Source organism: Tripterygium wilfordii, chromosome 21 (genome assembly GCF_013401445.1).
Source record: "Tripterygium wilfordii isolate XIE 37 chromosome 21, ASM1340144v1, whole genome shotgun sequence".
Classification (NCBI taxonomy): domain Eukaryota; kingdom Viridiplantae; phylum Streptophyta; class Magnoliopsida; order Celastrales; family Celastraceae; genus Tripterygium; species Tripterygium wilfordii.
Window position 1 is genome coordinate 8,588,269 of NC_052252.1, and position 19,251 is coordinate 8,607,519.

The 19,251-nt window shown below is 36.5% G+C and overlaps 2 protein-coding genes across 2 annotated transcripts; one reads left to right on the forward strand and one right to left on the reverse strand.

The window, feature by feature from the left end:
• Positions 1 to 3,706: 3,706 nt before the first annotated feature.
• On the forward strand, positions 3,707 to 7,877 carry LOC119988289 (protein YIF1B-like). Its single transcript, XM_038833269.1, has 5 exons — positions 3,707 to 3,930; positions 4,366 to 4,538; positions 5,149 to 5,247; positions 5,350 to 5,501; positions 7,375 to 7,877. The coding sequence occupies exons 2-5, from the start codon at positions 4,368 to 4,370 to the stop codon at positions 7,760 to 7,762; spliced, it is 810 nt and encodes a 269-aa protein (XP_038689197.1). The 5' UTR covers positions 3,707 to 3,930; positions 4,366 to 4,367; the 3' UTR covers positions 7,763 to 7,877.
• A 1,558-nt stretch (positions 7,878 to 9,435) lies between these two features.
• LOC119988515 (B-box zinc finger protein 24-like) lies at positions 9,436 to 12,941 on the reverse strand. Its single transcript, XM_038833575.1, has 3 exons — positions 12,276 to 12,941; positions 10,516 to 10,818; positions 9,436 to 9,920 (listed from the first exon to the last, which is right to left on the reverse strand). Exons 1-3 carry the CDS (start codon positions 12,456 to 12,458, stop codon positions 9,690 to 9,692), a joined length of 717 nt encoding a protein of 238 aa, XP_038689503.1. The 5' UTR covers positions 12,459 to 12,941; the 3' UTR covers positions 9,436 to 9,689.
• Between the last annotated feature and the right edge of the window lie 6,310 nt (positions 12,942 to 19,251).

Consider the following 19,251-nt stretch of genomic DNA (forward strand, 5'->3'; position numbering starts at 1 on the left):
ATACTCCATTCTCAGTTTTTTTCTAAAAAGTCAATCTGCACCACTTTTCCAAACCTTAAATCTACAACTCTGCCTTATCTTTTCTTGTTCCATTTGGGTTCCTCTCTTCTTGCTCCGATCCTTGCTCTTCCACCTCTTCTTCTTCATGCTTTTTGTAACTAACCTCTTCATCTCCTCTTCCTTCAAACATTCTCCATACTTTTGAGCACACTAGTGGAGCCCAACTTAGTGAGTCCCAGCTCATGCTTCGGTGTAGACCCAAGTGACAATAATGTGGTGGTCGAATCGAGTCGCGTGAAAGAACTCGCTCTTGACAAGGCGAGTTATATGGGTTCACTCGATTCGTGCTGAACTTGCCTTTCTTGCAAACTCTGAATTTATCCAACAATTACTTCTCCGGTTCAATTTATAACTCGCTTTCAAACCTTAATCCAGTGAGATTCCCTGCTCGATTGGCTCACTTGCTAGTCTTGAAGAGCTTAACCTTGATTACAACCTTTTATTCGGTGAGTTTCTCGATTGAAGTCCATAAAGTATGGCTTTCCCCTGGTTGATGAGTGGGTTTGTAGGGTTTCATGGAAGGGGGAGGAGATTTGGGGTTGAAAATGGTAGGGATAGTGGGGTGTTTTATGATTGGGCATTTTCATGAGATTTTGGGGTGTACTTAGTAAAACGTGGAGTCCATATAGTGCTCATCCTAATTGTATTCATTTACCCAATAAATTAGGTAAGATAAATTGAGTTCCGTAGACATTTGAGCCACCATAAAAGTGAGTACAACCAATAGGACTAAAAAAAGAAAAATGGAAAAATACAAACACAAAATCGATCATTGTCGGACACCTCCAAACGACACCATATTCCATCGGATATCGCCGAAAACCGAATGATATTATGTTGCACTGGACTTCACCGGATTAAACAAACAAACATGAAAAAACAACAGGAACAAAGCAAATCTAACCATTTGAGAACTCTTTCAAACATATATGAAAGTAGATCGAGATCTAGATCCAAATCTAACTCCATTGAAATAACGACTATCCATACTTAATCTTGGAATTTGGAACTCATAAACTTGCTAAAGGATCTCCAATTATATAGCTCTCTTGAAGCAAAACCATATCCCAAATGGAATTCTAGGAAGAAAACTATGATATGTCCGTAGTCCTTACTCAATAGAACATCAACAAATTAAAAGAAAACATTAAAAAAATGGGAGAATCCCCTCATATTTGTACAAAGGAGAAGGAGTAATAATTGGGAGAAAATTTGAGAGAGGGAAACTGTAATGGCAAAAAATAGCACAGGCCAAGCAACAGTAGAGAACCAATTCAAAATCGATTCGAGCAACGCTATCAAAGACACGTGTCTTTGATAGTCGAAGATCTAGAGGAACATCGAAGCCGATGATGACATTACCTTCTCCTCGACCTGAGATGGCCATGATCTTATTCTTTAATTCCCTAACTCTCATATTGTGTGTATATATATATATATGTATACATACTTGGAGTGTTGCAGGAAACGATTTGGATGATTTGATTATGACACAAGAAGATATCCTCAGCCTGCCCGTTGGCACAACAGGTTTATCCACGGACACTTAGAGCCATCCCACGTCCCATCATAGAGTAGCATCAGAAGGGTCAGAACAAAGTCATAAGAAAAGTATAATTTGTCTCTAACGGTAATCTAGTAAGGATCGAACGATTATCGTCTAGACATGAGTCTTCAACACCTCGGTATAAATAGCAAAATCTTGCCAAAAGGAAAGGATCTTCTTCTTCCGGGAATTCTTCGAATGTTTCCTCTTCGGACCTCCATTTTCTCATCAACATTCTGTCTTTGACACGATCTTCATCCCAATCTTCGAACCACATTCTATTGCTTTATATTCATTGCCTTTATATTTGATTATTGCCTCAAAGAAGCCTTCGATTATCATTTTAACTTGAGCGTCGAAGTGCCTTTGGCAGGTACCAAACTAGCGTAGTATTTTTATCGTGGTTCTTCTGTCTAGTACACAAGTTGCTGGTGGCTCAACGATACAAATCTTGGCAATGTCTTCGACAAGAATGACAGCGAGAGAGAACGAAACATCAATTGAAGGAAGGGCAGCAGGAAGGCCCGCGGGAGAGTCAGTAGGAGGGCCAATAGAAGCAGAGACTCCTAAAGCCTCTTCAAGTTCAAGGATCTCCTCGTCAACTTTCCATTCGCCGGATCAACCCTCCTTGAACTCTCTTAGCATCTGGAGCCTCGCCTCGGCAGCAGCAGTTCCAAGTTGCAATCAATGAAACCAGAGGGGTTTTCTCCTATATATCAATGCTTTCAAGTTGCTTGAGTTCTCTACGACAGTGAGCTTCTTGTGATTGCAATATCTTCCACAGGAACTACAACGAGAGCGAACGAAACATCAATTGAAGGAAGGGCAGCATGAAGGCCCACGGGAGAGTCAGTAGGAGGGCCAATAGAAGCAGAGACTCCCAAAGCCTCTTCAAGTTTAAGGATCTCCTCATCGACTTTCTAGTCGCATGATCAACCCTCCTTGAACTCTCTAAGCATCTGGAGCCTTGCCTCGGCAGTAGTAGTTCCACCAATAATCTCCAATTGCTCCACCAACTCCGACTTCTCCTTGTTAAAGACGTTTTTCAACTTCTTAAGCTAAAAAGCATGATTAGCCTAAACTTCTTTAGCCCTAGACACCATCCCCTTCAGTATTTTTGTCGGGGCATCAACGAATTTCTCAAACTCTTACAGTCGGACTAGAGCCGAATCCCAGGCTTCCTCAGTGGTTTTCAAATTAAATTTGATTGTGGCTATCTCCAGCCGATGCCCCTCAAGGGCATGCTCCGCCTCATTGGCCTGCTTCGACTGGACGTCGCAAGCGGCCTTCGCCTCCTCCAGGGATGGCAGACGGTGATCATTTTGGGCTCGCAAGGCAGAAATCTGCTAGTTAAGAGCCTGCTCATGGGAGCTCTACATTTCCAGCTCAATCCAAAGAAAGGTCAACATCATCATCATCAAGGAGCACGGTGTCGAAAGCCGAGACGTCATACCCTCGATCCTTTTCCAATACCACGGCCTTCCCGCACTCGACAATCATGGGAGCCTTCTCTGCTTTGTCCTTCAGAATAACCCGCCCAGACGAACGCCCAACACCCTCGACAATCGCCTTTGACGATATCACACCAGCCAAAGTCCCGATCCCTTTCATCTTCGACTCTTTGTCCCTGGCCCTCTTGGCCACTGCAACCTTCTTCAGTGCCAATTCCTTGGGGCCAAGAATATTGATCTTCGACGCCATCCCAGTCTCTGCACAAAAAGGGACACACAAAAAAAAATGATAATGTGTCGAAAACCTTTCAACATAGGGTTCTTTTTTCAATACAAGGGGATTTGGAGAGGGGAGGACTCTAACCCACACCCTAACCCACACCCTAATGGGTGGGTTGTTCTGTACATGCCAACCATCTTACCGTTCAACTACGACTAATTTGGTGGAAACCACGGGCTCTATTCTTCTCAGTGTCTTCAGTTGAAATCTTTTTTTTTAATACAAGAAATTTCGATTTTAATTTTTATTATATGGTCTCTCTTTTTTAAGGCATTTTCTCATAATAAAAAATACCAATGATAATGGAGTTATAATAATCATTTTTACTTTTTATAAAATATTCTCGAAACGCAAATCCATTTGTCGTTTCTGGTCGGTCTTTTTGTTTGTGGAAGTCTAATGCACTTCTTCTTCGACCTCGCTTCCTTCCGGCGACATACTGATCTTCCCTCCCTCTCGCGCTCTCTCTATCCCCAGCTCATCCTCAGGTTTTCAGCAGACGCAGGAATTCGAATAGTAATCCAAGACCTTTCTGGGCTTTTCTTGGATTTCTTTTCTTCACCTGAAGAACAGTTGCTCTCTCCCACTCACAGGTTTGTATGTTATCTTCGTCTTTATATTTTGGGCGATTTGTTTTTAGATCTGTCAACGCCAACGCTCAAGAGCTTTCTGAGTATCGCATGATTCGGTTATTTCTATGAAATTTAGTGTCCTACAGTACGAATCGGATGTTAACGACTGTGAATAGACGTCTGATCTAAAAACTGTTAAAAGAAAATTAGTTTGGGACCTTGTGTTCTTAAGTTGACGATAAGATAACGCCCTTGAGGGCACTAGGTTTTTTTTAGGGTAACAAGTGATATTCTCACCGTTTGTTCAAAATTTCTGATTAAAGCTGCTGGTGATGGGGATCGTTTAATTTGAATTAGAAGATGCACAAACTGAATGATTTAATTGAAGTTAACATGTTAAAGTAAATTATATATTTATATTTTGACTATATGTATTTCATCTCATTGGAATGACAGCAATGTATAATAATGTTGGGGCCCAGCCTGGGGTGCCAAGACCACCAACAAACAATCAACCTAATCCATTTGGGAATTCTTTTTATGGAGCTGGTTCAGGATTAATCAAAGGTGGATTGGGTGCATATGGAGAAAAGATTTTAGGATCTAGTTCTGAGTATGTGCAAAGTAATGTAAGTAATACGTTAACTTTGAAACCTATATATGTTCATTGCATACAAGATACTTGTATACAGATACAGTCCCACATTTGGCAAGTTGGAATATGCCATGAAGGGGTACTGTCAGTGCAGCTTCCCTCTATCTGGGGATGGTTGGTTGTATTTTTTTGTGTAATGATAAACTTAAATTTTTTTTGTTGATGTTGACAATTAGTACTTCTGGCTTCATGCTCATAATGCCATGAAGGCTGAAAGGATTTTGAGTGATGACTCTGGCCTCTGGGATAGGAAAAAAGGTTTTTTTTATGGGAATACTTGACATCTAGTGGAAATAAGGCCATTGAAGTATGAATAGTACTCAAACATACAAGTTTGTAATAAACATGGAGCTTTAGAATAAGTCTTAGTGACCGGAAGTCATGTCGTCTCTGCCTTCCTCTTGATTTTCTTTTAATTGGATGGAACATTTGTTATTGGATTTTCATCAAGCGGTCAGACATCCCTACATAAAATTGTGCTGTAATCGAATATATTATGGTGCTGTAAATCTACTGTAGCATGTTTGTCCTAATCGCAGTTTTATGTTTGTCATTTAACTGGCTTATTGCTTTGAAATGAACAGATAAGTAGGTATTTCTCTGATCCCCAGTACTATTTCCAAGTGAATGACCACTATGTAAGGAACAAATTGAAGGTTGTTCTATTTCCATTCTTGCATAGGGTAAGTGCTGATTCCAAAATGTCTTCTTCTCATCAAAGTGTTTACTTGTTATCATTCAGTTCCTTTTTTTTGGGTTCCTTTATATTCCTTCATTTCCTTCAGGGACATTGGACACGTATAACCGAGCCAGTAGGGGGCAGGCTATCATATAAACCCCCTATTTATGACATCAATGCACCAGATCTATACATTCCGTTCATGGCATTTGGCACTTATGTTGTTCTTGCGGGGTTGTCTTTGGGGCTTAATGGAAAGTAAGTTTACTCAACCTCCTCTTTAAACACAACTAAAGTCTTATTTCAACTACATGAAACCTTTTGTTCTTTTCTGTGTAATCTATGTTTAGTTTATAATGTCTACTTCTAAAAATTCTTTAAAACCTCTTGTTCTTTCATAAATTTTCATTCCTGGTTGTCTTTTCTGTAAAACGATTCGGTATTACAATTCACCATAATGTTTTGTTTTACTACATTGGTTTCTGTTTTCTAGATACGGGGGGCAAAGAAAAAAGATTATGCAGTCTCTCTTTGGCAAAAATGACATTTTAAAGTGGTTGACTCTTGAAATTTGACATTTTTTCTCTTTTTTAAAAATTAATTAAATAGATGGGGAATGGAAAAAAAAAAGAATATGTACACCAGGAAAGTACTTTTTTGTTTAGTTGGAACAATGCATAGAATATCCTGCTTCCAGTAGTTTGTTGATGCTTTGATTGGATTGTACATGGGCAATATGACTACTGCAGAAATCCATCTGTGGCAGGATGTTGTTCTTTGACTTCTGTTGCTAACTTGAATACTGCTCCAGTCATTCTCCTTTTGTGGTTGCTTCTTGAGTGGCCATTCTCTCTTTGGTCTTATTGGTGTTCCTGCATTGTATTTTGTTTTATTCTTTTGATATTTGATAATGATTTTATTGAAACTAAGAGAACCAGAAAGTCAAATTCTCATCAAAATAGCCAATTGCAAGCTAAAACAGCAAAACAAATTACAGGGAACAAATTATTGCGGAAATACAAATATTCAAGCCTGCTGCCATGAACGCTAGCTAATCCTCTTCTGTTTCTTGAACAACAGTATCAAGAGTAGCAAAGCGAACAACATGCATTTTGGATTTAATTGCCGCCCCTGAAGCCCTGTACTTGAACTCTCATAATATGCCCATTATTTGGCACTATTATATATATGTTTTATTTATTTCTGGAGGATCGTGGATCGTGCTTTGCTAAGAAAAACATTTCTACAAAATTCCGTATGATGCTACTAAGGCTATGTTCTACATGATCAAAGGAGAAGCTTATATTTCTCTGCTTCGTCATCGTCCAAAATAAGCAATGAAGTACAATCATCAAAAGTTTACTGTTACTTTTTCTATGGCATCTCTACTCCAGCAAAAATGGTCGGCCATTATTCTTTTACAGCATCGCCAAGAGTTAGAAAATAGTTTACATCCTTGCTGATTATTCTTAGTAAGCACAAATTTACATTATTCACCTTTTCCTAAGCTCATCCCCAGTTAAAATTGCCCCTGCGCTTATCCCAACTGAAGAATGTCTCCTCTAGTGAGTGACATTATTTCCGAATGGTTTGTCCACCATCTTTACTGACGTACCAAGAAACTTCAATTCATACCTTTTGTATCTTTTGGCTTCACCAAGATAAAGAAAGTGCTTACAGAATGGAACTCAAGTTGATCAATTCCAATTTGTTGCAAAGATCTCAGACTTTTCTTGCTCCCCATAACGCATCTCTTCTATATTTTGTACATCAGCTCACCCATTTGAACTTTCTGAATTTGATTTTAATTATTTATCTTTATCAAATGCGAATATGATAATCAAGTGGCTTATAACAGACAGAAATATTTTCTGTCCTGTTTATGTGAGTGGACCTTGTAGCACATGTGGCCCTAAAATTACTGTAAATTCATGTACGGCATCTAGATGGTGTTATTTGTTCTTTGTATTTCCACGTTTTTTTTCATGTTAGATTTTGAAAATTGCTATTTCTTGTGTTTCACACTTGCACGTCTGTTTCACAATATATTACTAATTTACCATAGTATGTCATTATGTCTCTGTCCCGCTAACATTGGAACGTCTAATGAACTTTTTTTGTTGGATTTCAGGTTTAGCCCGGAAGCTCTTAATTGGTTGTTTGTCAAGGGTTTGCTTGGCTGGTTTATGCAAGTCATGTTGCTAAAAATGTCATTACTTTCATTGGGAGGCGGAGAAGCACCCTTGTTGGACATTGTGGCATATGCTGGGTACGCTTTCACTGGGTTATGTTTTGCTGTTCTTGGGAAAATTACATGGAGATACTCGTACTACTTTTTGATGCCATGGACATGCTTATGCATGGGTATTTTCTTGGTGAAGACAATGAAGAGAGTCCTCTTTGCAGAGGTGAGGAGTTATGATTCAAGCAAGCAACACTATATGTTGCTCTTCATTGCTTTGGCACAGTTCCCACTTTTCATGTGGCTTGGCAACATTACTGTTAACTGGCTTTTTTAAAACTGTGATCTCTTTCTTGTAGTCTAAAAGAAAAACAAGAAATCTGTATTCATATAGTGCTTCTGAATATTGTAGAAATTATTGGCTTCTTCAGTTGATTTCTCTAGTTGTTACATATGGTTTCTGATATTTCATTACCCACCCACCCAACCACTGGTTGCCTGTCTGCCTTTGTTATTGAACGGTCGGTTCTTTTTTCAACTTTATGGTGTCTAATTTTGAACTTAGATGTTAATTCGTATGATCTGCAGCAGTGAACTTATTTACGAATGGGACCTGAGAGACTTTTGTTACTCAAATCTAAGTTTCTATGTAGTTGGAGGCCTGTTATGGGTGTAATATGCATTTTGGCTTGCAGATACTGTTCGTAACTTAGCCGGAAGTTTTGCAAAATTTCGTAGAACTGAGTGATGCTAACATCTGATATGTTGAGCTGCCATAATCTGGAGAGATCAGGGATTCTCCCGGAGAGTGAATTTCTTAATAAGCTTAAGTAGGTGGTAGGTCAAGCTTTGCAATCAATGAAATCATAGAGGTGGTTCTCCGATATATCAATACTTTCAAGTTGCTTGAGTTCTCTGCGACAGTGAGTTTCTTGTGATTGGAAATGGCTGGTGGAATCGGCCCTCGGAATTTGTTGTTATGTAGATCAATGATGGTGAGTTCGGTCAAGTTTCCGACCCATCATATCCAATGGGATCAAGATCAGCCGCCGTTACTCGGCTACTTGAATTGTCCGAAGGGTATGAGCAATAAGATCCCCAAAAACCGCCCCCTGAACTCTAACATGGATCAACGGCAAAATCCCAACTACAACTATACGAGTACGATGGAATTGAAGTTGGATCAATCGATCTTTCAATTAACCGAAGAACTGATAGTTGTGGCATGGCCATGCCAAGAACTTGGATTACTTGCTATAAAATCTTTAAGTAAAAGCAAATAAATAAAAATATAAAGACCGTTGCTTGGTATATAACAATATGCACCTACCTCTCTTTCAAGAATACTCTTATGATGAGAACCACGAGTAGCTCAAATAACACTTATGTGTTTGGTATCTCATAATCTCATAGAGCTCTCGAGTTTGAATCTTCCCCCATCCCCTTTCCTTCCTTGTATTAAAAAAAAACATGATCTTCCACTTTTAACTTGCAAAAAAATAGTTCATATCAAAGCCATAAAATGTATGACCAGTTTACCATCCAAGAAGCATTGTAGTTCAAATCTTGAAATGCTTCAGAAAAAGAGAAACCTGGAACAGTTCTCTTAAAACAATTTCTAATAACATATTTCAGTTCTAATCAATTGAAATTCTAACACATCGGTAGTATCAATGTATGAATTTGCTTAAGACAGAGCATGGGATGATTTCTCTCTCGAAACTCATAACAAAAGTACATAACAGACGATGAACCAGATTTGTAGAAAGGATAGAATACAGAAAAATCTAACGATATACTACTATACCACTGAGATGGGATGGACGCAAATCACAAAAGGCGGCTTAAGCCATGCAACAATCTATATATGTCTACGTATATACATAAATACATACGTAAATACGCAGAGAACAATTTATATTTCATTGACCTATTGATTCATAACTGATGTGTATTTCAACAAACCCTAGCTCAAGCTGAATAAGAGAATGGAAATGATCTAGAGAACTATTAGAGAAACAAGAAGAACTCCTCTCGTGAGAGAATCCTCACGCCAAACTCTTATTATTAGCCTAGCTGCCTTACTCAACGATTACATCTGGTATTTGTACCTGCCAAGGCTAAGCCAGTACACGTGGCAAAAGCATATTGAACTACTTAACAGACACACTGTTTAGCGGTAACTAACCATAATTTTTACAATGTAAAATACCCAAAATAACCTTATATCACATCAATAACTAATACAGACCTAAAGTGTGCGTCTAGCCAAGATCAGGTACAGTAAAGAAATCATCATCGTCGTTCAAGATCTCAATTCGGGGCCTCTTGTGGGGCAGGCTAGACTTAGGAGGTCTGTAAGAGCTGACGTTGTTCGATTGCGACATTCGAAGCTGAGGAACTTCAGCTGCAGCTAAGGCTACTTGAGGAAGTTGCTCACCAAAAAGATTCATGTCTGCTAGCCATTCAAACTCCCCAAACTCAAGTTGCTCTTTCTGAGGGAAAAAAAGAAGAAGTTATTAGGCGATGATAATATGAAAATAACTCAAGGAAAGCCAATGATCAGGCATCGATGTGCTCTTTATACCGATAAAAACAGCACTGATTCAGAATGTGAGTTTGAATGTTTTGGTCATACAGAGGCCAAAACACTGAGAAGACTTGGTGAACCAGAATGTGAGTCCCATTTTTAAGAAATAGAACTCCATCAGTTATCCTAGCTAGCCATGTATATCCGAGTTTCAACTAGAGTTAACTTTAAAAATGTGTAATAACTGCTATAGTATTGTTCTCTACAATACTCATCCGGAAAATTCATTTGAATATTTTCTGATACATTAATTTATGCATGAAGTAAAGTTTTCAGCAAGTTATTCAAATTCCTGATATGGAAGTGGTTTTTTCTTCAGTTCTAAGATTCATTCTTGAACATTGTGGAACTATCGTGATTGTAGAAATTCGCCTTTCAAATTCTACCCATTTATAACAAGTATCTGAAGATATTTATGGTAATTCACCATACTGAAAATATTGTGCAGACATCTGTAAATGAATAATACCATGCAGACTTCGCATAAACATGTTTATTACCTTGTTGGAAGATTCAAAATCTGAGAACGGTAGGAAGTCCTCAACAGCCCATGGAGAAGTGAAGCTGGATTGTGGCTGCACGGGAGTTTTTGTAGATGTTTGCTTTGAACTCTGATTCGGTGGTGGGTCTAAGCCGCTCTTTTCAGTACCCTTGGTGAAGCTAGAGCTCAAAGCCACCTGAATACCAGTAGCCAGGAACCGCTGGTGATTAGCAGAAAGCTTGCCAGCGGAATGTATGGGTTCATCACAGTCCTTACAGAAGAGTGCTCTATCTTCAACACAGAAAATGAAAGCTGCCTTCTCCTGCCCACAAATGAATGACAGTGAGTGGGAGAGGGAGAAGAATTAGAAGCAAAAGAAAAGGTGTCAGGAAAAGCATGCTTGAATGTCGAAGCGTAAATTATCCCACAGAAAATAATTTTGCTTAAAAGTTGAAACAATATTTTGGGGCAAGTTCAAATTCCAAGTTAGCAAGCAAAGAAGTACATAGAGTAAATTTGCCACCACCTAGCTTAAGCTTTAGCACGAAGGCAATTTTTGGGCATAAATGGAGGCCCTCACATGTGTACAAAAGGAACTTTCGACATGAATAGCAAGCGATATCATTCATTCATTCTTGGGAGTATGTATAACCTGTCCAAGGAACACATCAAACCCACCTCTGCAAGATTCAACCCGGGCAGTACATGATGCCCTAAACCAATAGATAGAAGGTCAATATATTATTTGAGCATAGCGAACTAAGATGCAGTGTATATGCCAGGTGCAACATCTGCCTGCTAAGGAGATGCTTCCCATATCATATACATGACGCTAGTCCACCGCTAGTTCGAGTGGTTGGCTTGTCATCACTCAGACCCCTAGGTGCAGGGGGTACAGGTTCATTATATCTTCTTTTTTTTGTTGTTGTGATCCTATCAATATTTTGGCAATTACTATCACTTTAGAATATCCCAGAGTTTGAGTATGGAGCTTCAAGTTATGTGGTAAATGTAAGTGTTTACATCTCATACCCAACATCAATTAAAGTTTTCGTCCGCCCATAGCCACATCTCATTGTGCCAATAAGGAGAGATAAAATTGAGCAACTTCTTCGAAATTTTCCTCTAGAGTAACAAAATAATGTTCTCAAGTCCTCTAGAAGAACACAACAAAAAAGAGGTCTTCATCCCAGAATCTCTCTTTTCACCACTCCTCAATTCAATACAACCACACGGAGCCTCAATTTTGATAAATAAAAACAAACAATTTGAAAGAAAGTAACTTAAAGAACTGACACCATTCAGCAAAATAGAGAGGCACACTGGAAGGCCTGATACCATGTACAATGATGACCTAACTAACGTTCCTTGTATTAAGCCTTCTAAACACTCTGTTTGTGAACTCCTAAGACCCAGCCATGTAATTTTAGGATCTATTTAGGGCAAAGGATGGAAGGAGGGAAATGATATGATGGCAATAGATATCTAGATCTGCTAGAGGGACTAACTATGCAGAAAGTGAGGCAACAACTTCTGCACATTTGATTCAATAATGGCTCCACAAAGAAAATATAGGAACTTGAAGGACTCTGTGAGCTGTGTAGAGTTTTGGGACAAAATCTAATCTCAATTGAGTTCCCAAATTAGCATGGTTCCTCAAATTTTCTAGTAACGAATTGAACTCTAATGAAAAATACCAATAATAATTACTAGAAGACAGAATCGAATCACATAGATCAAGTAAACTACACCAATAGAAGGATATGAAATCAACATTACTTGGCATATGTCACATCGAGGGAGCTTGTTGGAGAGGCATTGAAGGAGAAGCCTCTGGTGCTTACTTGCTAACTTGTTTGCGGCATGAACTTCAACATCACATTTCTGGCAGAGAGCAGCCTCATCTGCACAACAAATCACTGTGGCTGGAGCTTTCTCACATACATCACACTGAATCTTCATTATCAATCCTTTTTCTGCTTCTCAATCTCCGAGCCCTCTTAACTGATACCCACTTCTATCTCTATATACTCCTTCAACCTTCTTGATACACTTGAGACACCAACATGCGAGATTTTCACAGAATCGGAGGTACGAGTGGAGGTTAATTCGCTCAATATTGAATAGACCCAAATGGAAATAAGCTGTGAAAGAGCCACTAACAGTGCCAAAACAACACAACAAATGGTTCTTCACAGGTTTTCATCTAATGGGTTCGACAATCTCTTTGGTATGAACACATGAGCATGTGCTGGCCAACAAAAGGAGGAAGAAAAAAACCGAATCGTAGAAACTGAGAAAATATATTGACAAGGGGAGAGAGAGAGTGATTGTACTAAGTGAGCAGGAAAACATGTGGAAGGCACAGAAAGTGGAGTGATTGTCGATTGGTGGAGAATCAATGGGAAAAAATCAGAAGCAAAAGAGGGTATCGTTACAGCAATGCAAGGTGGGGGTAATGAAAATTTTGTGGTTGTGGTTCTTCCTTGTGCAAGTAGTTAATAATAATAAATGAGCCGTTTCTTTTAAATAGTCCAACTACTGTTTAATGCATGTACCGTCCTAGTCTCCTTGATAAATCCTATCAAGATTTAAATTATTAATTGATAGTTTTACATAGATTCTTTCATTATTATTATTTTAGTTACTTGTCACATTCTGATTGGTTGCCAAAATCGTAATTTAAGATCATACGATCCTATATAAACAAATGATTTGAATTGTTTCAAAAATTGTCTTTTGGCGAAATCACTCATCAAGTTGTTGTTTTTAAATTTATGTTTTAAATGTGGCTTACACTAGAGTTAGTTTTGTTGGGACAATTAAGGTTTATTGTGATGTTGTTCGAGATGGGGTGTATCACCCACCATTGGTTAGAGCATCTCCAATGACAAATATCAAAAAAAATGAGACATCAAAACAACAATTTGATTGTTGTTACAATAGTACTTTAATACCTCATTTGATTTTTAAAAAAGTTAGCAACTTCAAAATTTTCCGCCTACATGAACTAGTTCAAAATTTTTAAAATTTAAATTTTGAATTGTAGCTGCCTAAATTTTTTCAAATTTAAACTTTGATTGTCTAAAATTGTCTTTAAATATAATGTCTCACTTTAATGTAGCTTCAACCATCACATTTCAACTCCATCTATATTATATCCTCGATTTTCTCTTTGTATTATTTAATGAATCGTTATCCTAATCTTTTATTAAACTTTGATAGTGATTCTGATGATGATCTTGATATGCTCCTAGCAGCGATGGAGAATGAGGAATTGGAGGGAGAGAAACAACAACAATGTCATCGTGGTTTAGTTTGAAGTCGCAGGATCATTAATTGTGGTAGATCTGATGGTCATGATAGGCTTTATCACGATTATTTTTCTAAAAATCCCGCCTACCATAAAATTATTTTAGAAGAAGATTTCATATGAATCAACCCTTTTTCTATAGAATTGTCAACAGAGTAGAGATGTATGGTCCCTACTTCATCCAAAAGATTGATGCATGTGGGTCTTTGGACTATCCCTTCTTGAGAAGGTTATTGCTGCTTTCAGGATACTAGTGTATGGAGTACCAATACATGTAGGTGAAAACACTGTAATTGAAAGTTTGCGTGTATTTGTGAAAGTTGTTATTGTTGTCTTTGGGGAGTAGTATCTGAGGGCTCCAAATCAGGACAACTTGATTCGATTACAAGAAATAGATGAGCAATGTGGATTTCCTAGGATGCTTGGAAACTAGAAGTGAAAAAATTGTCCAATAGCATGGATATGGCATGCTTTTTTTGAAATGTTGGGTTCACTCAATGATATCAATGTTTTGGGATGCTCTTCCATTTTCTTTGCCCTAGTAAACGGTCATTCGTCACTAGTAAGTTTTACTATTAACGCTCACAATTATTCTATGGGGTACTATCTTGCAGATGTCATCTATTCAAATTGGACGACTTTTGTAAAAACAATTCCAACTCCAATAGGGTTGAAGATAAAATATTTTGTATAGACACAAAAAGATACTAGAAAAGATGTGGAGCGAGTATTTAGAGTTCTCCAAGCTCGTTTCAATATTGTGTGTTGACCAGTAAGATATTGGGATGAAGACACATTGATAGATATTTTGAAAACATGCATGATTATGCATAATATGATTATTGAGGATGAAAGTGGAGCATTGAACATTGATTTTGATGATGCAACTCCTAATATGACAGTTTCGTATGTGCACTTCGGAGTTTCTGTAAATTCACCATGACATAAGAGACAACTATACTCATTTCCAACTCTAGTTGGATCTTGTTGATCATTTGTGAAATTTACATGACATAGAATGAGAGTGTCATTTCAATGTGTGTCTTGTTTTAATGTATTAGGTTAATGTTGTTTTAATATGAGACATCAAAACACTCATTTGATTCATGTTACAGTACTTTGATACCTCATTTGATTCCCGAAAAAGTTATAACTCCAACCCAAGTAACCAAATGGATAACCATTTTTCAACACCATTTTAAATAGCTCCCATTAAAATTAGCCTACTATAGCAAAGTCCATCTTCAATATTAAAAATAATTTGTTTAAAATTAGCCTACTATAGCAAAGTTCATCTTCAATATTGTAGATTCACCGTGAGATAAGAAACAACTACACTCACTTCCAACTCCAGTTGGATCTTGTTGATCATTTGTGGAATTTAAATGGAGTAGAATGAGAGATTATAATTTCAATATGTCCTGTTTTAATGTACTGGGTTAATGTTGTTTTAATATTGTTTTCAAGTGTGTCATTTTAATTAAATAAAGTGTACGAATTTCAATTTAATGAGTCATATTCATTTTATTTATAAAATTTTGAATTATAAAATCATACTTCTTTTGCTCATATATCCACAATGAACCATTAATTAAACGTGAAACATATTAAATAGCCCATACATCTCCAGCTAGATCCTTCTCTTGCAATTCAATTTCTTAAAAAACAAAATATTCACAAACCCATATCCGTTCATATACACCCAGCTTGAATAAACCCATACCCATCTTCATCTTTGTCTTCAAGCTTGGGTGCGAACCTACCTTCGTCTTTGTCTTTGCGCACAGTAGCACATCTTGAAGAGATTGCATGATTCATTCCGGATGTGCTTCAGCCTTCAAGATCGATGAGATAGAGTCATTAGAGTCACCAACGACTATTTGTAATTTCCCTCCACCATTTGATTCTTCTCTATTTCTCTATCCTCCAGAATCATTTTTGCATCTAGATAAGAGGATCACCATTTTTGATTGTTGGTCTGATGCTCCCATTGGAGCCATGTTTTAGCGATTTGATGCCTCATTTGGTGTCTCCCTTAGAGTTGCTCTTAGGTTTCTAGATATTCTAGTGCTTTTTTGGAGTACACTTTTTCTAAATGGATTGTCTCGATGTGCAATTGGACCTTACGCGTATATCAATACACTTGGTTATTGAGTGCTTCAACATTCGATGTAACTCAATTGATCTTGGTTGTTTTTTATTGAATATAAATGATATATAAATATTTGTATTGTAACTTGCATTGCCTAATGCATGTTGTTATTGTTGCATGCATGTGTTATTCTGTTTTGACATATTATTGTGTTGTAACTCTCTTGTAGGGAGCCGAATCTAGTACGGTTCCTTCCTGTATTGGTATTTCTATACTCAATTACTTGTTGTCCTATTGTTTATTTTTTCACTGGGCATTAACTCATCCTTTCATCACTTTTCTTTCCAATCAGGAGGACGTAGATTATCGGATGCCAGAGGCGTGATGGTGTGGTGTATCCAGTGTCATCCATGATTTTTTCTTGTCACTGTCTAGGAATGTCAATTACGTTGTTATTTTGAATGATGTTATGACTCAATCGCTATAGACTCGAGATGATATTTTGTTTTCGTTGCTTGATATCGACCACTGAGGTCTCATTACTCTAGTTATTTTGAATGATAATCTGAATTGTGGAGGCATTATGCCACTTGAGTCTTCTTGACGGTTGTTGATTATTTTTTATAGGTTGATATTTATTGTTTTACAATGTTGCACCACATGTGTTGCAATTTGTGCGTGTGTTTCATATCTCACGACCCTAACCTTTATTATATCAGATTTCATAGTACTAGTATCCCTCTGGAACACCTAGTGCCCTCACTACATTTTTTTTGACAACCAAGAATGAAACCATACAAATTTACCCTTTAAACATCCGATATGAGCCTAAACTTTAGTCGTCAAGCCGCGTGCACAAAAGTTTCTTATTTGGGTAAATTAGGCCAAAACTTAGCGCATGACCACATGTGTAATGCTCCCAATGAGAATCCAACTCATGATATCCAAGTCCATATGGTTTAACCCTAGAGAGATTTATCACTTGGCTATCAATGCTATTATTTTGTTTTCACAACTTTGTTACGGGAATTACTACATTAATGTTTCTTTATATAACTTACTTCATTAATGTTGTGGGGGATCAAACAATATTTAATGTTGTTTTGAGTAAGTGACTGATTATTTTTAGTAAGTCTCAACACCTTCCAATAAGCGAATCATAATTTCCGCAAGTCAAAATATATTCTTTTGAAAAAATAATCATTAGAAAATAAGTAAAATTTAGGCTAAATATAAATTTTCATTCCTCAAATATACACGTTATTTCATTTTCATCCTTAAATTATTTTGCTCCTAATTTTGTCCTTCAACTATGAGAAATTACCTATTTCATCTTTCAAGTGAAATTTTTTTATGTGGCAAATTTTGACAAACTTCAATGTTATATCCCTAAAATATAAAAGTGTGATATTTTTTCATCCCTCAACTATGTAAAAAGTAATTTTTTTATCTCTGAAATCACATTAAGACATAAAATGCAGAAATCAAAATTAAATCAGAGGCAATTATATACTCAAAGTGAGGTCTCTTTTTATTATGTTTTCCTTTTTATCATTTACTTTGATTTACCAACTCCTATATTTGCACGGAAAAATATTTGGACATTTTTTGGCTATTGAAACAATTTTCTGTGAACCAACCCTTGCTATTGAAAATGAGAAATAAAGAAACAACCTTTGAGAGACGGGAAAAAAAAGTCTTGAAGGAGGAAAATGAAACCACATATATAGTTGAAGGATGAAAAGTTCTGAGTCTATCCAATGTGTATTCCACATATATTCACTATGTACAAATTATAGTTAGTGAGATGTCACATAAGATTTTTCCGATGTCAGAACATTTTGACGGACAAACGGAGTACTTTCTCATAGTTTGAGGGATGAAATTGGGAAGAAAAATAATTTAAGGACGAAAAATCTAGTAAAACTCATAAATGTCAGTGGTGAATTTCGTATAAGAAATAAGTAAAAAGACATTTACAACATTGTGGACAAACCCCTTTATGCTATTTAACACTCACTTTTATTTTTAAACATTTAAATATAAATTTTTTTAAGAGATAGGAACTTAATACTAGTAAAGATGATTCCCTATACTGTACTACTAATATTATAGCACATCAATATAAATGCTCTTATGAATATGATCATCCAAACCAAACACATTTCCCAACGAATTTCCAAAATCTATTTTTTTTTTTCAAAATTAGGGAATATCAATGGGTGCATCTAAATGCACACACTTTTTAATTAAATACACACATGATTTGATCACACTAAAAACAGTCAAATCAGGTTAGTTTGAGAGAGTGCCAGAGTTTTGGTTCTGATAAATTTTATAGTGTACAGTTTAGGCGAAAGTAGATCTACTCGCTGTTTAATGCGTGTGTCGACATTGCAGCCTTTAATCGACTGGACCGAATTGCCCTTCACGTGAACAGATTTGGCATAATACAATCCTTTGAGCTACTGCCTTACAGTCCAGGCTAAAATCATTAAATAAATCCAAATATCATGCCGATTTACTCAAAATGCAATGATTTAGGAGAACAAATTTATTCAATGCCAATTTAACTCATGTACTATTCCGGCCAAGCTTTCAGCTCAGCTTATCATGTTGTCAGGTGATAAATTTTTGTGTATGTTGACATGATGCTTCAAATTTAAAATTTAGACTCATATCGAATATAAGACAAACTGATATGGTGTAATTCGTTATAAAAAAAAGTTGGAATGACTTGTGAATGTGTTTTAGGTGGTCCTAAGTTGAGCAGAAATATATATAATTAAATAAATTTTCATTTTGATACTATTACTTTTCTTGTAAATAAGTTAAATTATTTAAAAGAATGTGCGGTTCAATTATTGATCCTTCGGGGAATAAAATCAAAAACGTTTTTATTTTTTGGAAAAATTGAGGTGTTCAATTTGTTTTTGTGAACACAATTTAACGGTAGATTAAGAAAGATAATTGATTAATTTAACATAGAAAATATAAAAGTATAATAAATATCTTATTGAAATAAAATTAATTATAAAAATGTTTATAAGAATTTCAAAGGAAAAATAAAAATGAATATTTTAATCATTTAAATAATTAAAATATTTAGAAGAAATAAATAAAAGACGACGGCATAAATGCATAATGACAAAAGGTGGTTTTCACATGGGACTCATCTCAAGGAGAAAGTTGGAAACTAAAGATTTTTTCCTCTTTGTGTCTTGTCAGTTGTCACTCTCAATCATCTCTAATTGCTTGTGAAATCAATACATATATGTTTGTGTGTATTTAGCAAAAAAACATTTGTATTTAGCAATTATCAATGTAAGGAATGTAAATGTCATTCCCTA

Coding starts and splice junctions, on each gene's coding strand:
- LOC119988289 (XM_038833269.1), top strand. CDS start 4,368: ATGTATAATAATGTTGGGGCCCAGCCTGGGGTGCCAAGACCACCAACA. Junction 4,539..5,148: donor CTGAGTATGTGCAAAGTAAT/GTAAGTAATACG, acceptor TGAAATGAACAG/ATAAGTAGGTATTTCTCTGA. Junction 5,248..5,349: donor TATTTCCATTCTTGCATAGG/GTAAGTGCTGAT, acceptor CATTTCCTTCAG/GGACATTGGACACGTATAAC.
- LOC119988515 (XM_038833575.1), bottom strand. CDS start 12,458: ATGAAGATTCAGTGTGATGTATGTGAGAAAGCTCCAGCCACAGTGATT. Junction 10,819..12,275: donor CTCGATGTGACATATGCCAA/GTAATGTTGATT, acceptor ATTTGTGGGCAG/GAGAAGGCAGCTTTCATTTT. Junction 9,921..10,515: donor ATTTTGAATCTTCCAACAAG/GTAATAAACATG, acceptor TTTTTCCCTCAG/AAAGAGCAACTTGAGTTTGG.